Source organism: Trachurus japonicus, chromosome 14, assembly GCF_045865225.1.
Source record: "Trachurus japonicus isolate A0001 chromosome 14, Traja_1.0".
NCBI lineage: Eukaryota > Metazoa > Chordata > Actinopteri > Carangiformes > Carangidae > Trachurus > Trachurus japonicus.
In genome coordinates, this window is record NC_140920.1 from 12,117,345 (window position 1) to 12,140,902 (window position 23,558).

Below are 23,558 nucleotides of genomic sequence, written 5' to 3' on the forward strand. Positions count from 1 at the left end.
AATTTGGCCATCAGGAGAAGGTGAGTGTGAATCAAACAGATCTGCACTCTTTCAACTGACAAATAAAACTCTGAATTAAGGAGTATGTCAGCCCACACTCAGTCGTACCTGAAATGAACAACACTGTCTGTGTCTCTGTCTATGACTATGAAGGCTACAGGCAGACATTTTGACATCAGACGTAGCCAGTTAAGCGTTAATATTTCTGAAACACTGAAATACTTTTTTTTCATCATTTGGTTGGTTATAAAAATGACAAAAAATATTCACTTAAAACAGCCAAAGATCATCTAACTTCATTTCTGTTAATTGGCCGGTTTATGAATTCAAATTGTTTGCAATTACCTACCGCTCCTATTCTAAATGAGCCGCTGAAACATTTAAAATGAAAAGTAATTATTTGACTCAGATGGCTGGTCACTCACCACTGGGACCCTAACCCACTCAGTTAGTTTCTTATTGTATGATTTTCTCTTTTATCGGTGCCCATATAACTCTTGTGTTGTGGAATATTTTTCTCCTCTCTTTCTACCTCCTCTCAGTCACCTTATGGGCCACCTGTGAAAATACTTAAATGTTATTAGTATGGCTGGTGAAGAGCAGCATAGCATAGCGGTGCGTGGGCGGGAGCTCTAATATGATTGGCTCAGGGACACTGTGAGCCTGAGTGGCAGCCCTTAATGGGAGCCCTGGAGAGGTAACCCAACAGCTGTGTGTTTGCAGCTAATGAGAGATGGGGGAGGAGTAAAAGGATCACAGACTGGAAACACTCTGATAAACTCTTGCTTCAGAAAGGCTGGGGAAGATAGAAAATCAAGTTTTCTCCAGAGGACATTGCTTAAGGCTTTCCTTTGTGACAAAACCCGCATTTGACTCATTGTCCCTGGTCCATTGCTTATGCTTAAGCAGTTATGATCACTGACATCAGTGTTTGGGAAGAAAGGGAGATAGTTGCTGCGGTGTGGGATGAATTTCGCTCCCTGCTGAGCCATGCTGATTTATAGCCCTGAGCAAAAGCATTGTTTTTTTGTTTTTTTTTTAATTACACTGATGCAATTTTAATAGAAGTTGTCAGACACAATTAGTTTATTCCACTGTACACTAACAGCTTATCCCTTTTTCTGTGTAACTGATAGGCACTGTCTTCCCTGGCAAGAAACTAACACTATAATGTGCATTACCCCAGCATCAAGCAATGTTAACATTCAATTCCCCTAATTTCCCCAGCTAATGTAGAGGACTGTGTGACTTCCCTTCTTTATTATAACCGCCTGAGGGTGGCGCCAAATGAATAAATAGTGGCCAACCAGCTTCCATTTTAGGCCACTCATTTTGCTACATGGAATGCATATCAACAAGTAAATTGTCAGCGCAGCCTACCTGTTACATCAAATTTATTCAAGTGGTACAAACAGTGCATTTTATAGCTCTTAAAGGAAGCACAGATGGTTTGCAGGAGACGAAGGAGGGCAGGGAGGGCACAGTGATCGCAAAACGCACGCTTATTTAGAAAAAAAAAAAAAAAAAAAGGTGAATTCCCCTGTTTGGGGGGTGACCCAGTTTGATTTGATCTCCTTAAACTGTAGGAATCACACAATTTCCTGGTAGGCAGCCCGGGCATAATGTGATGTTGAGTGTGAAGTTGCTGTGTGCTGCGGTGGATGGGAGCCCCACCTCCTCCCACGCTCTGATGAGTAGAGAGAGAAAGAGCGAGCGAGAGAGGGGAGCAACTAAACCTACCCACAGTATCTCGCCACTTGCTCTCTGGAAATGCTTCAGATTGGGCTTCTCGTCTAGGAGCCCTTAGCTATTCACGTTGCTCGCGTTGCAAAAGAAAGAAAGAAAGAAAGATGACATTTGTGTTGCTGTCGTTCAAGCGTCCAGTTCATCCTCGGAGTGCGCTCTAGGCTACTCACATCAGGGGGAAGAGCTGGGGAAACTTGGGACCAAAGGGATGCGCCAACGAGTGCATATCTTGGCAGGGATCAGTTATTGAGGATTGAAAATGGGACACAGTGGGCTGTTCTTCTGGAATAAGACTCTTCGTTTTCCAGCTCTGTCATAAAACCGCAAAAAGACAAACCGCTCATAACTTATAATATCAACCTCACGGACAGAAAACCTCGGCTGAATCCCGCTTCTTCCAGGACCACTGGACGACGGACGCTTAGATCCTGAATTTTGATGCGGAAAGTTGTGAATGCTGTGAATGTATTTTTGCGTCTGCTTGAAGTTATTTTGATGTCAGCGCAGTGACGGAGGTTTGAGGGTTAGACACCTGCCTCTGGGAGCACCGGTGACATATCAGCTGCGGACGGAATTGGCAACGCCACAAGCGCTCATAGAGAAGTCTCCGGCACAGGTAGCTACTGACATTACTGCAGAATTTAAACCGAGAAAGTTGCTTTTAATGAACGCTGTGCTTGGAAGATGTGTGCTGAGACGCGAGGGAAGTTTTATGTGTTATTATTTTTAAATTCCCGACTTGTCTGAAGTGACATCAAAGGCCGCCGTCTAAATAGAATGTTAATACAACAAGTTGTCCGCTGTGCACTTTATAATGGTGAAGCCTATACGGCAGCTGCTGCACGGTGTTAGGCTACAGGTTGATGAAGGATGCGGTGATAGAAAGGCAACAGTCTAGATATGTCACCCACAGTAATGATGCGCTGCATGACTGATAAGACGATCCGCTGGAATTAAAACACATGCGAACAGACTTGAGGTCTAGCCTCCGTGAGTAATGGCATTAAGTCATTAAGTCTGCATATCATGGCACTTCAGCTACAATATGAGTGTGTGCACTTCTGTCTGATCTGAACTGGCGATCGTCTAATTGCATTTTATTTTACCATTATGATTCTGTGAAGCAGAAAATGTGATCCATTTGTATCATCCCTCTCCTGCCATTTCTTTTACACCGCATGCAAACATCATACTAATTGCCACAATCGGGGGAATCTTTATTTGGAGCTGTTTACTCACGAGAAACGATTTCTGCGCAAATAATTTTGACGTATAGCCTCATGTTAATTATTAATCGGCAATTTTCCTACGGAGAGCTTCACGCATGGGCCTATAATTGGAGAAAGAAAAGAAATCTTTGATCAGCGCATCCACACGGGTAATCTCCTCTGCTCTCCAGTAACAGTCTGGGGTGTTGTTTCTCGCCACTCCACCGACCAGCAGACACATTTGAATAGTCTGCTCTACATAGTGATGTCGGAAGTTCCCACACATACTGTAGGCTACAAGGCCGTCAAAACAGAGCAGATCAAAACAGGCCTATAACCCAGCTGTACCCCATATCTGACAAACTGTCTTTAAGACGTAAACCTGATGAAAGTGATGACCCAAGTCAGTCGATTTTCTGCAGCGGTTGCGTGATAGGAGTTTGACACATTTCCTCTGGTCTCCGCAGAATACTGCACAATAACATGCAATGTGTCATGTAGCTTAATGGAGTTGCTGGAGAAAGGCTAAATGTGTGCCATTTGGTAAATATCAAATCACAGAAAGGGCTCAAATGAGATTGCTGACTGGAAAGCTCAAACAGCTACTTGACAGAGTGAACCTTTACAAAATCATACACAAAGCAGTGCAATCCCCCTGCAAGGAAACTCTGCTTTTAGTTACACAAACAGAGACCAACAAAGAATACAAAGTGCATGACCTGTCATTATGGTCATATCTCCCTTTACACACTGTGGAAATGTCTGAATGCAGCCTCTTTGATCTTGGTGTATTTAATGGGATTTTTGTGGAAGGAGTCACCCTCCATCAACATTACAAGCAGTGTACATGAATAGCTAAATTAAATACCCATACCCGTAACAAGTGTTTCCAACTTAAGACCCATGCTTCCTCACTACCAATGCCCAGGGTTTAAAGCCAGTCGAAGACTGTGGGGTAACATTTTGCAGTAAATTCTAATGGTTTATCAGCTGTAAGGAGACCCATAGCTGTGATACTACCCATCATAAATCATGCTGGTGGGAGGGTAATGGATTTTACCTGTTATACTAGCTAAAGGCGCAGAGTCAGCCAATACATCAAATCACATCAGTTGAGAAAATCATTAAATCATTTGTTATCTCTCCACGACGTAGCAAAACAGAGAAGAGTACACCCCACACTGGAGACTCATGAGCTTCATTTTTACAGGTGACAGGTGAAAATCCTGGTTCTGTAGAGCAAGAGCTGGACTGATAGAGCAGCTGAATCATAATCTTCTCTGCTATTACAACAAAACACATGTACTATAAAGAAAATGTGATTTTATTACTTTATTTGAATATTCTCTTTTTTTTCTAGACCCACCCTTACTTCTTTGACATATCAGTCATTTTACGATTATTCCTGTTTATTCAGTGCTTGAGTCATCTCTGCTGGACCTGTGAAGCGACCAACCTAAAGAGCAAATGTCACCCAGTCAGTCACAGAGTTTACTCAGTCAGTAGATAGTCTGTCTCTATGGTAACCAGGGCAGGGGCACATGCTGAGCAACACAATCATATTATTCATACATCAAATACCCGTTATTTTAAACATTGTGACAGCGTTCGCATGTGTGCTGCCGCACACACCTTCATCAAGCCAAAAGCAGTTACACCTTATATTATAAAGAAAGAAACATTTCTTAATCTCCCTCAATTGCTTTTAAGAGAAAGCTTTGTTTCTGTTCCTTTAAGAATAGGAAATAGATGATGATATTTTCACTTTGGTGATACATAACCGATGAAAAACGTTCATCTTTAGGCTGCCAGTGTGCCTATTTTTCTTTTATAATCCCTCAGCTTGCAAATAAAAAAATCAATTAATATGGAAGCTCTGTACCCAACATTTACAAAAATCACAAAGTTATCTTAAAATGCACCCAGTAACCTTATACCTTTCAGTCGTTCAAAACTCCACAAGCCGTAAAAACAGTTGGACAGCTACCCGTGGTATAAAAGAAATGCACTCCAAAACACCTGGGGAGCAGTTTTAGGAGACTGAATGAACAGGGTCTTACCACAGAAGCCAGTGTGTCACAGATATTTCTGTGTTGTGTGGCTGGGTTCAACACCTCTGGTATCATAAAAGCAGAGAATCATATCTCTGTTGTGAACGAGGTCAATTGTGCACAGTATGATGCAAGATAGCACGTTGATTGTAGACATGCAGAAGTTAAAATGTTCTCTTGAACAGTGGGGTCAGCTGGCTGGTGCAAAGTGTGAGGGCTCCAGGCGAGACTCAATCAGACCTTGCAGTTTGACTGATGTTTAGCTGCCAGTGAAGTTTTCTCCAGTCGCTAGGTGGAATATGGGAGTTGAGTCACTCAAAATGGTCTTGGAGTAAATGGGCTGGTTCACGATTTAAGACCAGAGGGAATTGAAAGTGAGCTCTATCTATCTATCTATCTATCTATCTATCTATCTATCTATCTATCTATCTATCTATCTATCTATCTATCTATCTATCTCATTTTTACATGACAATAGTAGAGCGTGGAGCAATTGTATATTCACATATCAATCTCAACACTTAACACTTGAAAGCAACACTTGAAAGTTCAACACGAGGTGACAACACACTCGTAGATGACCCTGGAGCAGGAGTGCGAACCACTCTCTCTTTGAGCTACTCTTATCTATAGGGGTCATAGGCAGGTGAAAGGGTATGCCTGGGTGAGCTTCTCCTGCAGCTTGCGAAGTCTGTGGACTGACGGACATGCTGAGCTCAAGTCATGAAACACAGACCCTCTGGTCCAGTCTTGTTCTTAGACCTGCAGTGGACTTGCCACATGGCAAGCCTCCTCTGTGATGTACTCAGAGTCTTTGACTCCACTTGTGAACAGTTTTGCCTTGACTGCATTCCTAGTTGCGAAGTTAAACATTTTCACAGAAGGTGAAACAAACAGTCGACCCATCAGACAGTTTGAGACTATCTTTGAAGGTCCACGTCCATACTGCGGTACAGGCTGCCTTCAGTTTTTCTCTGTGTTGGAACCATCTGGACCATTGCATGATCACAGCATGAGCCTATGTGCTGAATGCTGCTTCACTGGTAGAGTTTAAGTTCTCTTCTCAGTCAGACAGTAGATGCTTTGATTCTATTTGGAAAGACATTTCTTCTGAATATTTTCGCCACAGATCATCTCCATAAATGTCCGGCTTATTGTGCTTGTTGGTACGTCTATTTGAGCAGAATGTTTTATGCTGCATACAGTGCACGTGGGACTAAAAGTCTGAGCTCTTTTGGCTGTGTAAGGCAGCTCTGTGTGAAGGAAGTACAGTGTGTACTACACTACTACAACTTGTGGTACAGAAGGGGTCACCGAAAAATGTACCAGGGCTAAACTGTCCCCAGGCGTAGCTACAGTAGCTTGCATTAGTTATATATTAGCCCTGCTTATAATGGCCAGTCAGTGCAGATATGAAAAATGTTTTAAATGTTTTTGCAGTGAGTCTCTTTATTGTGCATCACATCACTTGGGTGTTATCAGGGTGAATTTTAATTGCCACAATGATTTCACTCTCTCAGCCTAACACTTAGTGAGATTTGTGTTACAGCGCTTGATCCAGTTGTACTGTGTGCCCTATTCGTTGTTTTTCTGATTGTAGAATTACAGGAGCCAAACCTTAATCCTGCAAAGGACAAAATAAACCATTTGATTTTAAAACTGGCTGACCAGGACTCTTAATGTGACACAGTTTAACACAGTGGAAAACTTACCTCTTGTTCTTGCCTTTGATTTTATGCTGAGTTATGTATCGCAATCTCCCTGAATTTGCATGTAGTCTTGTGGGTCTACCACACCATCTGGGATAGCAGATGATAACCAAGTTTTTCAGAGGAAAAGCGCTGAGATGCAGGAAATGTCACTCCTAGTTGTGTTCAGCAGTTCTAATTTATCCATTTTGCTGCTCAGGTAGTGAACTTTACTGAGACGTGTAGCAGTCCAAGAAGTCTCACATCCTCCAGGAGAGAAAAATCTCAGCACAAGTTCCCCTTCGTGACCACCTCAGAGTGCTTTGAGATGAGTGAAAAAAATGTACGCTGTCAAGCTTTTGATAAAATATTTGTGAGATAGCTGAGAAATGTGAGATAAAAATCCAAAGGCCTGGTGTCAATAATATTCAACTGATAAGAGATTCTCAGTGAGTGATGGCAAAACCCATATTTCACGAACAACATGAATTTTAATGTAAACGTAAACAAAGAAAAAAGAACACCAATTCGCTGTGGCTGCCAGGCACAGAGCCATCTGGAAGACAGGCATTAGGCCAACTGGAAGACATTAAGTCATGAGTGTCATCAACCATAACAATCATGTCACTATCAAAGCATTCCTATTCATTCTAGAAGTGGATGCAATGGCAGGGGGACATTTATCGCTAAAATAAGGCCAAATATTGCAAACTTAAACAGTGAATTTTGAATGAGAAATGTATCCTTGTATGTATCCTTTGATCACGCTTTTTACTCCTGCATGCTTTTTTCCCCCCTTCCTTCACACATGAACACCCTCACCGTTCATGCTACATTGACTAGTGGCTTCCCTGCAAATGTAGAGAGGGACACATCAATAACTGAGCAATTAGTACATCAATAACCTACACTTCCAATTTTAATGTATTCAAAAGGAATTGGATTTCTCATTGAATTTCTGTATATTTGTCCTTTTTCTGCCTAGCTTAATACACATTTGTTTAGCTTCTGTCTGGAACATTTTTTTCATGTGAAGATATTCAGAGTTCTGATTTGAGCTTAAAATAACCCTGTTCATACTCATGTATATTTCTATCTTTCTCACAAACTGTGGAAACACTGATCCCACTCATGTTTTTTCCGATCCCCTAAACTAAGGTTATTGACCGATAACATCAATTTAATCTTCAATTTAAATCTACACCCAATTTATTTAACAGACTGTGTAAATTCTCTATGATTTAGGGAAGGTTAGAAAATTATATTGTCGCTATTTTGTCAAGACGGTGAGTAAGGCACAGTATTTATTATGTACTACTCTAGTCTGGGTAGCAATAACAGTCCACTGAAAACACACATCGGAAAAAGAACACTCCATGATTAGTGAGGAGACAATCACAGATGCCGCACACACAGAAAACTGGTAAAATGTTGCCATCACTAAGTTTTCCAGAGCACTGGACCCTGATACTTAACCCCAGTGTCTGCTTCCATTTCAATTACCAATAGAACACCACACACACACATACACGCACACACGCACAAACACACACACACACACACACACACACACACACACACACACACACACACACACACACACACACACACACACACACACACACACACACACACACACACACACACACAAAATCACCCACATACACCCACACACAGGAAATAATTATAGTCTAAAATCATTGCAGCATGAAAAAAGCCAGAATTCTTTAGCTGGAGGGAATACAGATCAAAGAAGACACTAAAATAATGGGTCGTAATTACAGAGTTGAAAGGTTCAAAATCAAACAATGATTGCAGTGTTTGAGCTAGCCAGTAGCAATAGAGTGAGAGTGGAAATTTCTGCATTGTGCATTGTTGTAAGATGCTTGTGATGATAATGGCCAAGTTGCATAATCTGCATGTGAAGAAATGGCCCCACTGCCTCTATGACCCTTAGAATGCAAGCCCTTGTCTGTAGAGGCTTCTGTGGTAATGAAATAGATCAAACAATTTAGCTGTGTCAATACACAACATCTTTGCAGGTTCATAAAGAATCATTTTTTGAGGTTATTTTTATACCGTAGGTTATTTTTGAGCTACATTGCTTCACCACTCAATGTCTAGTACTGTAATACTGAAATAATGAGTCTCTTAGGCTGTGTTGAATCTCTGCGATTTTGTATTTCATTTTTATTTGATTACACAGCTGAAACAATCCACACTGGCCCTCAAGTTTGTTTTGTGTGTAAGCTCACAAGATATAATTTCCTGTTCCTACATTAATTTCTACATGACATTTGTAAAGTTGAGACATTTATTGAAGCTATTAAAGCTCTGGGACAAAAAAGAAACCATGCTGGGATATGGCTATGGTTGCATTTAAAGAAATGCAGGGGGAAAGTAATTCCTTTGTTGTTGCTGTTGTCTCATTATTACTTGTGCTTGGAGGCCTGTTTTAGGTGTTGGTTCAACTTATTGAAAAAATAGCAGAACAAAGAATACCATATGGTACAATATAATACAATAATAACACTACAATGACAACAATGTTTTTTTTCTCCTACTGACTAAATTCATCACTCTGGTCTTTATGATTGCTGTTGTGGGTACTGTGGTATTCGTTTCACATTAAAGTCACTGCATATGGAATTTGTTACAGCTCCCAACTGTTTTATAGTTAAAACTTCATATGTGTTTTCCAAAAGAAGCCAATAACTTAACACAGACTCTCTCTGACATTTACAGGCAGATCTTCTGATGACCTAATGGAACTGATTTTACGTGTGATGCTGTTTTGGGTCCTGGTGCTGCACTGTGGCTCTGCTGAAGGCAGTATCCTGTACCGGGTCCAGGAGGAGCAACCCCCCAACACCCTCATTGGTAGCCTGGCAGCAGACCAGGGACTGCCAGACTCGGGTCACCTCTACAAGCTAGAGGTGGGTGCCCCTTACCTCCGTGTCGATGGAAAGACGGGAGACATTTTCACGACAGAGATTCCCATAGACAGAGAGACCCTGAGGGACTGTCGGTCTCTGGCCAAGGGTAAGCCCTGCTACCTTGAGTTTGAAGTGTCAGTAACAGATCTGATACAAAATCAGAGCCCACGTCTCATCGAAGGACGCATTGAGGTACAGGACATCAATGACAACACCCCACAATTTCCCTCTTCTGTGCTCACCATCTCTGTCCCTGAGAACACAATCATGGGGGCGCTATTCTCCATTCCTTTAGCCACAGATAGGGACTCAGACAGGAACGGGGTTGCTGACTATGCGCTGACTGCAGGTCCAGAAGCAGCAACCCTCTTTGGTTTACAAGTGGCTGATGACAGAGGAGGAAAACTCCCACAGCTGATTGTCCTGGGCAACCTAGACCGCGAGTTAAAGGATTCCTATGACCTCACCATCAAGGCAGTGGATGGAGGAAACCCGCAGCGCTACAGCAGTGCTTTGCTCCGAGTCGTGGTCACTGATGCCAATGACAACTCTCCCAAGTTTGAAAGGTCCACCTATGAAGCAGAAGTTTCAGAGAATAGTCCAGTGGGGCACTCTGTATTGCAGGTAAGACTGCAATTCCATTCTTCTTTTAAAATATTAATTATTACAATACATATGTATTCCATAGACACAGTTGCAGTTGATTTGTTAAACCAAATCAATCTCAAATATTTTTACTTTGTTGATGTGCTTTAAATATATATTTGAATTTAATTTTGAATTTGAAAAATATAAAAATCTAACCTCAAATGCCTCTAATTCTTGGGAAGCCAAGACCACAGTTTGTATATTGAATCACATATCTGCTTACTTCTAAGTTTTAATCACCCCTGTTGCTCTAATGTGCGTTTTTAAGTAATACTATAAGTATTAGAGCATTAGCACATTAGGCTTGTACAGGTAATTAAGCTGCTTATTGCTTTTGTTGTGCTATTACACTTGCAGAAATAGAGTTAGAGATACACAATGCTCAAGTGTAGGAGTAAGATGCTCTGTGTAGGATTTTTTCTGCATTCTGCTGTGAAATTGCACTGACTGCCGTGAAAGGAATAGCAGCTCTAATAATTTACCATATGTTTTCATATGAATATTTTCTGTAGCCTATTTTATGGAATAAAAGAAAGGGGAAAAAGAAAATAAAACAGTGACATAACTATCAAAAGCAAAAAGAGAAAGGGCAATAATGAAATATGCCTACATAAAGCTATTCAGATGCTATGCTTTATAGTGATTGTACATATACTGATTTAATTCATTCATTCATTCAGCGACTAATGGTTAGTAGAGAAAATATTCTAGTAGCTTCTTTTAATTATTTATTTCTAATTATTTAATTCTAATACTACAGTAAAACCCATAATGGGTTATTTTTTTAACCCAATTTTTGGGTTAAGTAAGACTAAAATGTTGGGTTAAAATGTATTATACCCACAGCGGGATTCGATCCTTTATTCTTCTGGTTACTGATCAACACACTCTACACTCCAAGCCACTGCCACGCCAATGTAATTACATTTATCATCAAATAAAGCTGTTACTAGGCAGCCAAATCCACACAAAAACCAATGTCCAAGATTTCAGGCAAATTTAAAAAAAAATATATATTTTAACCGAAAACAAGCAACCCAGAAATTGGGATGAAGAAATAACCCAAGAGTTTTTAATGTGTAGCCCAGAAATTGGAAAATTGGAAATCGGAAAATTGGAAAAATTGGAAAAATAACCCAGAAATGGTATATTACTGAAATATGTTACTCTCTGAGAAATAACCCATAATTTTAACTCAACATGAGTAACCCAGAAATTGGGTTAAAGAAATAACCCAGGATTTTTTACTGTGTAAATATTTGCAAATAATTCATGCTTTTAACCATATAATTCCTTTAATTTTAGGTCAGAGCAAATGACTCAGACATGGGCCCTAATGGAGAGATTGAGTACACCCTTCATCAAGCAGTGGAGCCAGTGCCCAAACTCTTACGAATTGATCGGTCTACTGGTATTATCTATGTCAAAGGATCCTTGGATCGGGAGGAAATCAGCAGCCTGTCCTTCTATGTGATGGCAAAGGATAAAGGTCCGCAACCTAAAAGCTCCAAGACGTTTGTAACCATTGAAGTCACTGACCAGAATGACAACGCTCCAGCTGTTGAGATTCGTGGGATCGGTCTTGTGACACACAGTGAAGGAGTGGCTAACATTTCAGAGGACATGCCAGTGGGAACAGCTGTAGCTTTGGTGCAAGTGTCTGACAAGGATGAGGGAGAAAATGCTGTGGTGACTTGTGTGGTTGCAGGAGATGTTCCATTCCAACTCCGTCCTGCCAGCGACTCATCCAGTGACAACAAGAGGAAATATTTCCTACAGACCACCACTCCTCTTGACTATGAAAGGGTTAAGGAGTACCGCGTAGAGATTGTGGCTGTGGATTCTGGAAATCCAGCACTCTCTAGTACAAATTCATTGAAGGTGCAGGTAACAGATGTAAATGACAATTCTCCAATATTCTCCCCAACCTTGTTTGAGGTAGATTTTGCTGAAGAAAACCAACCAGGTGAAAAGGTTTTGGATGTTACAGCTTCGGATGCAGACAGTGGCACTAACGCAGAACTCCTTTATAACATCGTGGCAGACTCATCAATCAAAGGTCTGTTTGAGATTAACCCAAATACAGGTGAAGTAAAAGCCCGAAGCCCACTTGATCGTGAGCATAAAGAACGATATGAGTTCCGGGTCACAGCAGCAGATAAAGGGTCACCTGTTCATAAAGGAACAGCTACTGTTGTGATAAAAGTCCTTGACCGCAATGACAATGATCCCAAGTTCATGCTCAGTGGCTACAGCTTTTCAGTTTTAGAAAACATGCCTCCCCTAAGTCCAGTTGGTATGGTGACAGTCCTCGATGTGGACAAAGGTGAAAATGCCCATGTTCACCTCTCTGTAGAGCCTGATGGAGGGAAGTTTGTTGTTCAGAATGGAACAGGCACCATTCTGTCAAGCATCTCATTTGACAGGGAGAAAGAAAGCAGCTACACTTTCCGTCTAAAGGCAGTGGATGGAGGAGAGCCACCAAGGTCTTCATATGTGGGTGTCACTATCAATGTACTGGATGAAAATGACAATGATCCTGTGGTCACCAAGCCCTCCAATTCCTCGTTTAGGCTCCTGTCACCATTAGCATCTCCAGATAGCCATGTGGAGGTAGTGGAAGCTGAAGATTTGGACAGTGGCCCTAATGCAGAGCTGGTCTTCAGTATTGCTGGTGGAAATCCTTACCAGTTATTTCGCATCTCCCCCTCCAGTGGGGAGATCACTCTAGCTAAGGAGATGACCCGAAAACATGGTGGGCTACATCGCCTTGTGGTGCGAGTGAGTGACAGGGGGAAGCCTGCACGTCATGCCACTGCCCTGGTCCACATTTATGTCAATGAAACCATTTCAAATGTCAGCTTAGTGGAAGCCCTAGTTGGCCACAGTCTTTATACACCACTGGACAGAGACATTGCTGGTGACCCAGACAATGGTTTTGCTGCACAGCGTAGTAACATTTTGTTTGGAAGCCTTGCCGGTGTGGCAGGTGTTGTCATGTTGATCTTAGTGGTGGTATTTATTCGACACCGCATCCAGAGAGAAACCAAGAGTGGCTATCAGGCTGGCAAAAAGGAAACAAAGGACTTATACGCACCCAAACAGGCACCAAAGAATGCCAAAGGCAAACGCGGAAAGAAAGGCAAGCCCCAGAAATCCCCCAAACCTCTTGGGGAAGAAGAGGAAGTCAGCCTTCAAAAGAGTCTCAAGTTCAACCTCGATGGAGTCAATGATAGCCCCAGGATCCACCTGCCTTTAACATATTCACCTGGAAGCCCTGATATAGGCAGGCACTACCGCTCCAACTCCCCTTTACCCTCCATCCAGCTGCAGGCTCAATCTCCCTCAGCCTCACAGAAGCATCAAGCCGTCCAGGACCTGCCCGCTGCCAACACCTTTGTAGGAACGGGAGGAGATGACAACTCTACCGGCTCAGACCAGTACTCAGATTACAGTTACAAGACCAACCAACCGAAGTACAACAACAAACAGGTAAAGTCACGCCTCACAAATTGTCATATGTCCTTTATGGTCTGTTAGAGGAGTGGATGGCTTGTGTGTCACATTGGGTGAGGGACAGATCAGTTTTGGAGCTCACTCTGAACTCATACTCTTACAAGTCTCTTATATACTCTTATAAGTGTTCAACACTTATAACACATATTATACAGTGAAGAATTCTGGTGTAGGCTAAGTTGTCAGCTACAATAATGTCATCATCTACTTAAAAGAGTACCATGATACCAAATTTGAATAATTTGTATGACTTTTGTTATCGTTGTGCTGTCAGTCCAGATTGTAAAAATGCAAAATCATACTTAAACATTTATTGCAGATATGTTAGTGTCACTTCTCTCCTATTCACAATTTCATTCTCCGCTGAACGTGTGGGATGACAGATTAAGAGGAGACAAAATGTCTACTGCCATTTGAAAGCCTCCAACAAGTTTAAACAGAATTCAAATTGTGTTCCCCGCAATTCTAGTTGTCACTAAAATGCCTCTGTAATGACATGTACAGCATTAATATACTTTTGGAACGTAATTATGATAACTAGAGTTTATTTGGACTCCAGTAATAGAGAGAGTATAATGTTTGTTATTTCTCTTAATATTAACTGCAGTACTATGCCGTCTCACTATTTGTTTTGCTCCCATGTAACTTCTCTGGAGGGTGAAATTGGATACACAACAAAAGATGCTGCAAAAAATTATTAACTTAGAGTATGCGTTCATGTTTTGCACGACTAAAAAACTTAGATGGCTCTTCATATTTTGTTTTCTCACCTGTTTGGCAGCGGACCTGTTTGTTGAACAGGGAAAGTCCATTTCTCAGCGACTTATTTCTGCTCTTCTGCCTGACCTCTAGTGTTCTGATCTCTGCAGGTCACTTGCTCTTATCTCCTTGCTCCTTATGCTCTTATCTCCTCTTATCTGTACAACATTTGGCAAGGTTTGAATCGCCATGGAAACAGAAATATTAATAGACTCAGTGGGGATTACGAACAGAAAAATTGTAAAGTCTAGGGACAGGAAGCTAGTGTGTCTCTAGGTTTCTGTGTCATCTGCAAGTGTGTGAATGTGCGTCTTGGACTAAATAAGTGTAGATGTGTATTTGTGTCTGTGTGCAGAGGGATAAGGGAGACTACCATAATCCTTGAATAGTGTAACATTCTGTATAGTACTGAGACATTTCCAGATGTCATGATTCCATCAGTTTATTAAGACAGATATACACAAGCTATTGTAATGCATTTCTTCTCTCTTTTACAAATACAGTAATTACTGTGTTAATCTCTCATTCAGCATGAAAAAAATACCTGATGTCAGTAGGAGGTAAAAACACAATTACACAACTTCCAAGTATCTCTAAAACCAAACGGGCATTCCCTCTTAAATAAGCACAGTACAGCCAGTGATATAAAAAAAATAGTTACTATATTGTTGAATGACAACAAATTGTATCCATTGACATTGATGTCAAAAATATATTTGTCCCTAAAGAAAAGTGGACGTGAGCATTTAAACAAGTTTGACATTCTCCAAGGCTTTGCAGATAATGTTTGCCACATAAGAATTAGCAAAAATAGAAGTGGAAAATACGCCGCTGAGTTCTGAACATGTGTAGGTGACACATTTTCTGTGGTGATATCTTCAGAGCCAGTCTCACAGTTGGCTGGTCGGTAGTTTCAGCAGATGCTAGCTGACAGCTTAGGTGATCACAAGCCTTTGTGGGTGGAGTCAGTTTAGAGAACAGTCACCACTGTCTCCTTGATGGACAACATAAGGGACCAAAATGACTGCAAGCCACAGGGTGTGTCTGGGTATTTGTGTATAGTGCCAATCTGTGTGTGTGTGTGTGTGTAGATTTGCTGCTTATTATAAGAGTGTTAATTGTAACTCAGGCACAGATGTAGGCTCTCAGCTCTTGACAGTGTTTGTGGTTTCTCAATATGATAACTTAGATTCATATGAGACGTGACTCCAGTGATTGACAAGCTTTGTAAAAACACAGACAGATGTTGAAGCTCATGTGACATACCTCAGCAGATGTTGTCTCATGTATGGCATCCCCTCTCACATCAGGAAGAACAGATTGACCAAAATATATAATTAAAGTAACTGCCAAGTGATGTGACAGATGTAGAGTGGTGCCCTTGCTTTAATTAACTGTGCTACACTCAACAATGGCTTTTCAATAGGACTGTGGTCAGTTGTGGTGTTGCATGGCATGCAGATACTGGAGAGGTATCACAAGACCCTGCTGTTAAAAACAGTACTATACCTAATTTGATGAGTTTTTGTGTGCGTTAAGAATGACAGTGTTTTAACAAGTATTTCCAGTGAGATGCTTCAGTGTGTGACAGTGGGTCAGTGTGTGTGTGTGTGTGTGCAGTGTTCTGCTTTCACTCCCTGCAGGCATTGTGGGCGTGCCAACCTTTTTTTTTTCTCCATCATACGAGCGCTGCAGCTTTCATGGTGACAAAACAAGAGGCATGGCTGCAAATACAAGTGTTCTTGCTGACCATTCACTGCTTGTCAACAATGCAGACACACAAGGCAAAATACGGCATTGTTTTGCTTATATAGCTAACAGCCAATCCAAGTCCATGGACACTGCAAAGCCTGTCCATAAAATATGTTTTAAACCTACGCAGAATAAAGGAGGCCAACTTGGCAAATCATCTCCTCAACAGACATGCCAACCTGTTCAAAGAATTCAAAGAGTGACAGGTTAACAAATGTGATGGATAACATAATTACATAATGCCCTTGCCCTAAAATATCAAAGGAGGGTGATTTATTCTGTGACAAGTTAACATTTTTTACTGTGGAAAGAGTTAATTAAGGGCAATAATGACAGTTAAATTTGGCAAACATCTCTTTTTACATCACTCCTGGTAATGGTATTCATTGCAAGTAAATGTTTGTCAATGATTACAGTATTTCAGTGCAGATATTATTTTTACCTATCAAAGAAATCACATAGACTCATCATATTACCATATACAATGGACAAGCTCCAACATCACTATGATTTTGATCAATTTCTTTACAATAATCCATTTATTTAATTGTAAAGTACATGAAGCACATTTTTTATATGGCACAGATAAATGGCATTAACCAGAAGTCTGGCACTGCCTGGTGATGAAGCACAAACCCGGTGCGAGTCAACACAAAAGCCTCAGTACATACTCCTACGCTCAAACAAGTTCATTTTCTAGTTTTATCTTCAGTCAAATTAGATTTTAGAGTAATTTAATAAGGACAGGGTTGTGGTGCTATTTCAGTGTCAGTATTAATATATTTAGACCAGAAGTGTATCAAAGTCATAATGTTGATATCCTGACACCATTAGTCAGGAAACAAGGTATGTACTGAGTTTCTTGATATTACACCTTCTGTGTAAATGGATTGAGCACACAAGAGCATTTTATTGAAAAAATACAATTATGAAGATTCATTGTGTTAACAGAATTGAAGCAAGTTCACAGATTGAACACCAATCTATTACTGGGAGAAACCTCACATTTACTTAATGTCTGTGCTCTTTAACGTTCGGAGCACCAGTTTGAGCTGATAGTGAGGACATGCTGAAAACGTGATTATATTTTAGGCAGTCACACCTCTTTAAAGGGCTTCCAGGGGATTAGGTGCAGAATATGGCTGGACATGCTGTCTTGAGGACTCTGGTTAATATTGGAGACTGGTGGATGCATCACAACAATTTAGGTCAATGGGGTCTCCATAGAGGACCAGTTTGTCAAATGTTTTCAAATATATGTACAAAAGTGGTACATTTGGTAGGTGTTGGTAGATTAGTGATGTATAAATGTAAATATATAACACAGACAAGTATTATATACTGTATATGGAATTATTTATGTGTCTTACTGCTCTAACATTTATTTAGACCTACTGTGTACCCTTGTTTGCTGCACCCACTTACAGTAACTCTAGATTTATTTTGCGGACATCAATTGATTTGTTCAGTTTCTTACCTTCATTTTATAGAAATGTATATACTGTACCTAAAAATGCTAGCCTTAAAAAACAGCCTGAGGCTGAATAAGATAATCTTTAGGCACTTTATACTCAAGAATGGCTTGGAGCTGCCAAAACCCAAACAGATGTTTAAGATGTCCTAATTAGATCACAGTATTAACTAAGCATGTGCCAGCTATATGTGTGAAGACATATTTGGTTTGTTTGTTTTTTTTTTACACTAGGAGATGGTACTGTTATCAATCCAGAAACATTTTCATCTCCCAAGACTCAGTAGAGAATTTTGCAGCCCTCTAATTGCTTTAGATTAACCCACTTTGGCATAGAATTCCTGAAATGCAGTTTCTGGGATATAGTTATTACAGCAGACATACTGCTTCTAAATACAGTCAAAGGCAGTTGGGCAAAAATATCCATTACCTCACAGCAAATGCAAAATAAATCCTTTCTCTATAATGTTTTTTCCAAAAAAACAAAAAAAACAAAAAAGGAAACAAACCAGTAAATGCCAGAAATAGACTTAGACATCTGAAACCCTTAACCACAGTTGTAACCAACGGTTGTCATGTAATGTATGTCTCTTGACTCAATGAAATTCAGAACCATGGACAGTGCTTTTTGCTGCCAACTGTTCCACAGCCGCTGTGCAGATGGAGTACCGACGCAACACGAGTAGAGAGAAAGATGATATGCCCGTGTGTGCCTGGTTAACATGGACTGCTGTTCTCCCTGGTCCTTAGTTAACAGCCTTTAGAATTTTAACACACACTAATTTGAATGTGTGAAATGCTAAATTAAAAAAGAGCCATGTTTTAGTGGAAGGTAGTGAAAGCCCACCAATGGCTTGAAAATTGAAATGAAATTAACATTTTTTCCCCCACTATTACAGATAAGACTACCTTTTCTCTGGCCAGAAAAAACTTGAGAAAGTTTAAATTTACCATCAAACAAACACAAAATGTCTTTATAATAACTTAAAACAAACCATATGAGCTTTTTGCATGATATGGTCCTCTAGCTTCCTTGTGCTGGATAGAATCCTTACTTCTTTTTTTCTTCTTTTTTTCATCGACTCACACCTGTTTGGGTAATATTGTAATTAAAGTGGGGACATTGGGAATTTTCCTCAGGGTCTTGGCACGTTACACTATTCTCAGGTGTATGTCACAAATTTGTCATTGAGCCTGGGTACCCATTTACATACAGGAAAATGTGCATATTTCAAAGGAATAATTATCAACGTGACAATATTCTGTATTGTTAAACTGCATGATGTACAGCATGTCACGTGCAAAGGAGAGTCTCTGACTAAACTTTGCAGATGTTGTTCCTGAATATGAATTTGTTTTTAAGTTAACTATAATGTATATTTTTTTATAAACCAAAAATAGGCTCACTCTTTTACTCATTCAGTTGTGTGTTATTGAGTCCTAGGATTACATGTTTGAACGTATGACTCATTTGTTCAATTAATTTAATATTTGTAAGATTAAATCATATTTAGACTCTTGGTCATAATTGAAGATGAATATCTCACCCAGTTGACGCTGTCCAGTCATGTCCAAAATAACATGATAAACTTTACATTGGAGGTCTGTGCCTCATTACAACAACCATCTTTGTAGGTTTCAGTTCCCTATTGTCACCTTTGAATGTGTGATATTGCGTGATGGTTACTGCAGAAACCAGTGACTCACATTAGTCATAAGAGCTGATAATTAGCCCTGTTGGGTCCAGGAGCTGGCGCCTTTTTTCACACCTCGTTTTATGAGAAACTACATTTGAACAAAACACAGTGCAAGTGGTATGGAACACTAAGAATCCCTTTTACACAGCATTCATGATTTAAACACTGCAAATTCATTCTTATGTACATACACCCCAGTAAAATGCTTCATTTTTAGAAAATGGTTGTCCCCCTGTGGGCAACTCATTTATCTCATTTCCTGTCCACAGTTACCTAAAACCCATCCAGTGGCTTCCCAGAACAGGAAAGTGGGTAGAGTGAGTCAGTGTGAGTCTTAATTAACCTGCTTCTTTGTTGAGCAGGGCCCACACTTTGTGAACTTTAGGCATCCCTTTGAGCTGGGATTAGCCCAATTTAGCCCAATTCTGCTGTTTGAACCCAGCAGAGGTGTATTACAGACGAGGCCAGAGGCAAAATTTCTACTTGTTCTACAAGACTGTGACACAATATTCTCTTGGACGTGTACTCAGGACCAGTGAAACCTAAAAATCATAGAAAATGTGTCATCTGCATCCCAGTGAATAGTTGAGAAAGCAGATTTATTCTCCCTATCTTTTCCTATCTCAGTTTCCAATCTGCCTTCCAGTGTTTTTCAAACAGGCACGACACACACAGACACCCACGCACACATAGCTTTTTGTGCACCACATATTTACCCTGGCCTTTACCCAGAAAAAGAAGGCTGGAAGGAAAGTGAGGTGAAAAGCATTGTAGATGCTGGAATAATTCACTTTGCCTGTACTGCATGTTTTGCTTACAGTTTTATGGCATGGAAGAATGATTCAATACATTTTGTTGCGTTGTACACCACATTCTACTGAAATGGCTGCATTGTGTATTGTATATACACACACATATACTCTACACACACAGTGGTTTTTGCCCATGAGATGCAAAACCATACGCTCGCCCCCTACTGGCTGCCAGCAGTACAGGTCATAAACCGTGCCCCTTCCATGTTAGCAGATGGGACATGGGCCAAGTATGGTTTGAATTAATTATTTGATGCTATAAAACAGGAGGGTAACATGATTGACAGCTGTGATTGACCTTGATGCTGCAGATCACGACTGCATACAGCCTGGCTGTAAATGATGTCATCAGTGCAAGATGTCTGGGTTATTTTAGCTCGCTCTTTGTACAGTAGCTGGAAGTTGAGATGCACTGTCCATCGCAATATGCAGTCATTGCTTTTATCGTCATTATATACTTTTTTCGCAAAGCAACAGTGCGTAGCAAATATTTTGAAGTTGTAATAACATCGTAATGTGCACAGGCTCATGACCGTCAATGTGTGAATGTTCTTTGGTCTAAGACTCTAGTAACGAGCTAGTATTATCTGCACAGTAAGGTTAGTATTGCTGACTTGCAGGCTAGTAAGCTCCCAATTACTGCATTATCTGAGGCAGTAAACACAACAAGGATGTAGGCAAAGAGCTAGAATAAGGGAGAGGGAAGGAGGGGTAGAGAGTGGTCTTCTTTCGAGTCTTATGCTGCCTTTGTGATATTATAATGAAAAAGCATTTGCTGTTTTTCTTTTTTTCTTCTTTTAGTAAGTTATAACAGTCTACTTGAGTTTTAAGCATCAACCTGAAAATACGTTGGAAGAAAATGATCATTTTCGGTTTCCGATAGTGTGACATTTCTGACACGCAAACAAACACCAAAAGGCTTTTTAAGAACAGAAGCTCGTAATGATTGTATGGTACTTTGATCCAGCAATGATGGAGCCAAAGCATGGCAGGATCAAACAAAGTCATAAAGATGACAAGAGCAGATTCTGAAGAGTTTCATATTTTAATTGGAAATCTTGCGCTATCAGGGAGAGCACATACCACATGGGTACAAAATAATGCACACACTGGTCTTGTTTGTCATAACCCTTTGTACTTCATCTCCCTTTTTCCCCGCTTCCAACGTATATACTGGGTCTGCTATGACTGTAGCCTGGCCAGATCACACTGCCATGGTAGTAATTGAAGGTTGCAGACAACAATTGGAAGTTATTTTAGGGTTACAGCTCGCAACAGAGAGACTGGTTCAGTCAAACACAGTAGAACTGACAGACAGGCAGGATATGAACAACTGGTAGTCAGCCAAGGTAATGGGCAAATCATGGAGATTTGAGGCAAGTACTGAATGTGTAAAAAGGGCTTGAATGCTGAAGCAGAAGGGTAACGTAACCTGGGAGTGAGGAACCACCCAAGATATCTGCTACTAATTGTAGATGAGCAGTAGCTTGGTAGATGGGGGATAGTACCAGGTCAGTGTTTCCATTATACTGTATACATTTTTGCAAGCGGCCTACTGCTGAAAAATTATTGCCACTACAGCAATATCATGAAGTTGCAATTACACAACTCTGCAAAGGGCTTTTGAAACAGGAGATATAGGGCAACACCTGACCAAGGCAAGGGGAGAAAGAAGATCAAAAGAAACAGAAGAAATAGAGAGGTAGATTATGTAAAATAGATTTTTTTTTACCTATTGATATTCACTCTGACCACCAGTGTTATACATGTGCAGCTCCCAGGTACAACAAAATCCTTCACTGTTGGACTGACTAACGGGCATACTGGCATAAATTCCAGTGGGCCACTACATTGGTGGGCCAATGAACCATCACAAAATCAAAATCACTTTTTACCGGCCCAGTCAGTCTCTAATGGCTCTCCTGGCGTGCCTGTCATTCAGGGTGCACCTGACCCCCGACCATGCTGCTGGGAAGAAAACTCCTAAGGGAAACACTGCAAAATGTGTCTGTTTTATGTAGAGGAAAGAGAGAGAGCTTTTATGGAGGGCCTTTAAATGTGGTGTGCTTCTAATTTCATTTGGTTGAGGATGGCTTAACAGGAAGACCAAACTGGCAACTGCCCTTCCCTTCCTCTGGACAATAATTAAATTAAAGAACAATGAAGTAATCCCATCCTCAAATAATGGAGGTTATTCTACCTTTAGAAATAATATCAGAAAGCTTTACACATGATACAAATAAAACAAATCTTAAGTGCTACTACTTTCCCCTGACAAGTTACTCCTTCTTTGTGTTGGTCATTATGACAACTAACTGCTACTAAATTTGGACATAATTGACAGACCACAAACATTCCTAATCAAACACAAAGTGAATTTTTAATAAAACAAATGGCCACACGAAGGTAGTTGTTGGCACCCATGTTATTTGCAAGGCTTTCAGAATGATGGATCTGTCCTTTATTCAGATATCTGAAGTCATGCTGGATATTGAGGAGGAAGAAGAAATCTGTTGACAAGCAAATACGCTTTGATTGGATGTCAATCTGTCAACATCATCTAATTCACTAGAGTGTTCGCTACCAGAAGAATAAATAGAAAGACATCAAAACACTGAAAGTGAGAAAAGTAATGGAATAATGTCAAGTCTAATTTTCCTCATTGTGTGCCTGAACATATCACCTGAGCTGACATCTGACAAGTTTTTTCTTTCTTTTTTTAATCACAAAATTAATATCAAGTTGGTTACAAAACCTGAACAAGTTGTTTCTAGATATTAGTGACCTGAGGGTGTTGGATGTATCCATATCCCTGAAAAATCATAGATCATATACAGTATAATGATATATAATCATAGATAATCAATCAACAAATTTTTTTGCTCATTAACCCAATAGCTAACACACACTTGGCAACATCTGCAACTAATCCACAACATGTATGGACAATGACATTTATGTTTTTTTCCCTTTAAATTGTTTGACTGTAAAATCAAAGGGGTTGCCTCCGATCTGAATGTTTTAATTGCTGCCATAGTTACAGAAGCCAAATGTGTGCAGTGACATTGTAGAGAGGCGGGTATTATAGACATTTAGCTCATTAAAATAACTAGCTAACATCACAAGACCAGGACAAATGTGAGAGCAAATTTCATCCAAACCCCAAATCTATTGACCACCACTTTTGGAAAATAAACTGTCCACTAAAATGTGCGGAGAAGGGGTGTCGAGTGGCGCAGTAGGTTGAGCAGGTGCTCCATATGTAGAGGCTACA

The 23,558-nt window shown here is 40.4% G+C and overlaps 1 protein-coding gene across 1 annotated transcript in view; it reads left to right on the plus strand.

Moving 5' to 3' along the window:
• Positions 1-1,320: 1,320 nt before the first annotated feature.
• pcdh1a (protocadherin 1a) overlaps positions 1,321-23,558 on the plus strand; it is an 87,495-nt gene continuing 65,257 nt past the window's right edge. The window contains exons 1-3 of the mRNA XM_085797547.1: positions 1,321-2,362; positions 9,439-10,253; positions 11,583-13,769. Coding sequence (XP_085653673.1) covers positions 9,459-10,253; positions 11,583-13,769 — 2,982 coding nt within the window. The 5' untranslated portion in view covers positions 1,321-2,362; positions 9,439-9,458. The remainder of the gene's footprint in view (positions 2,363-9,438; positions 10,254-11,582; positions 13,770-23,558) is intronic.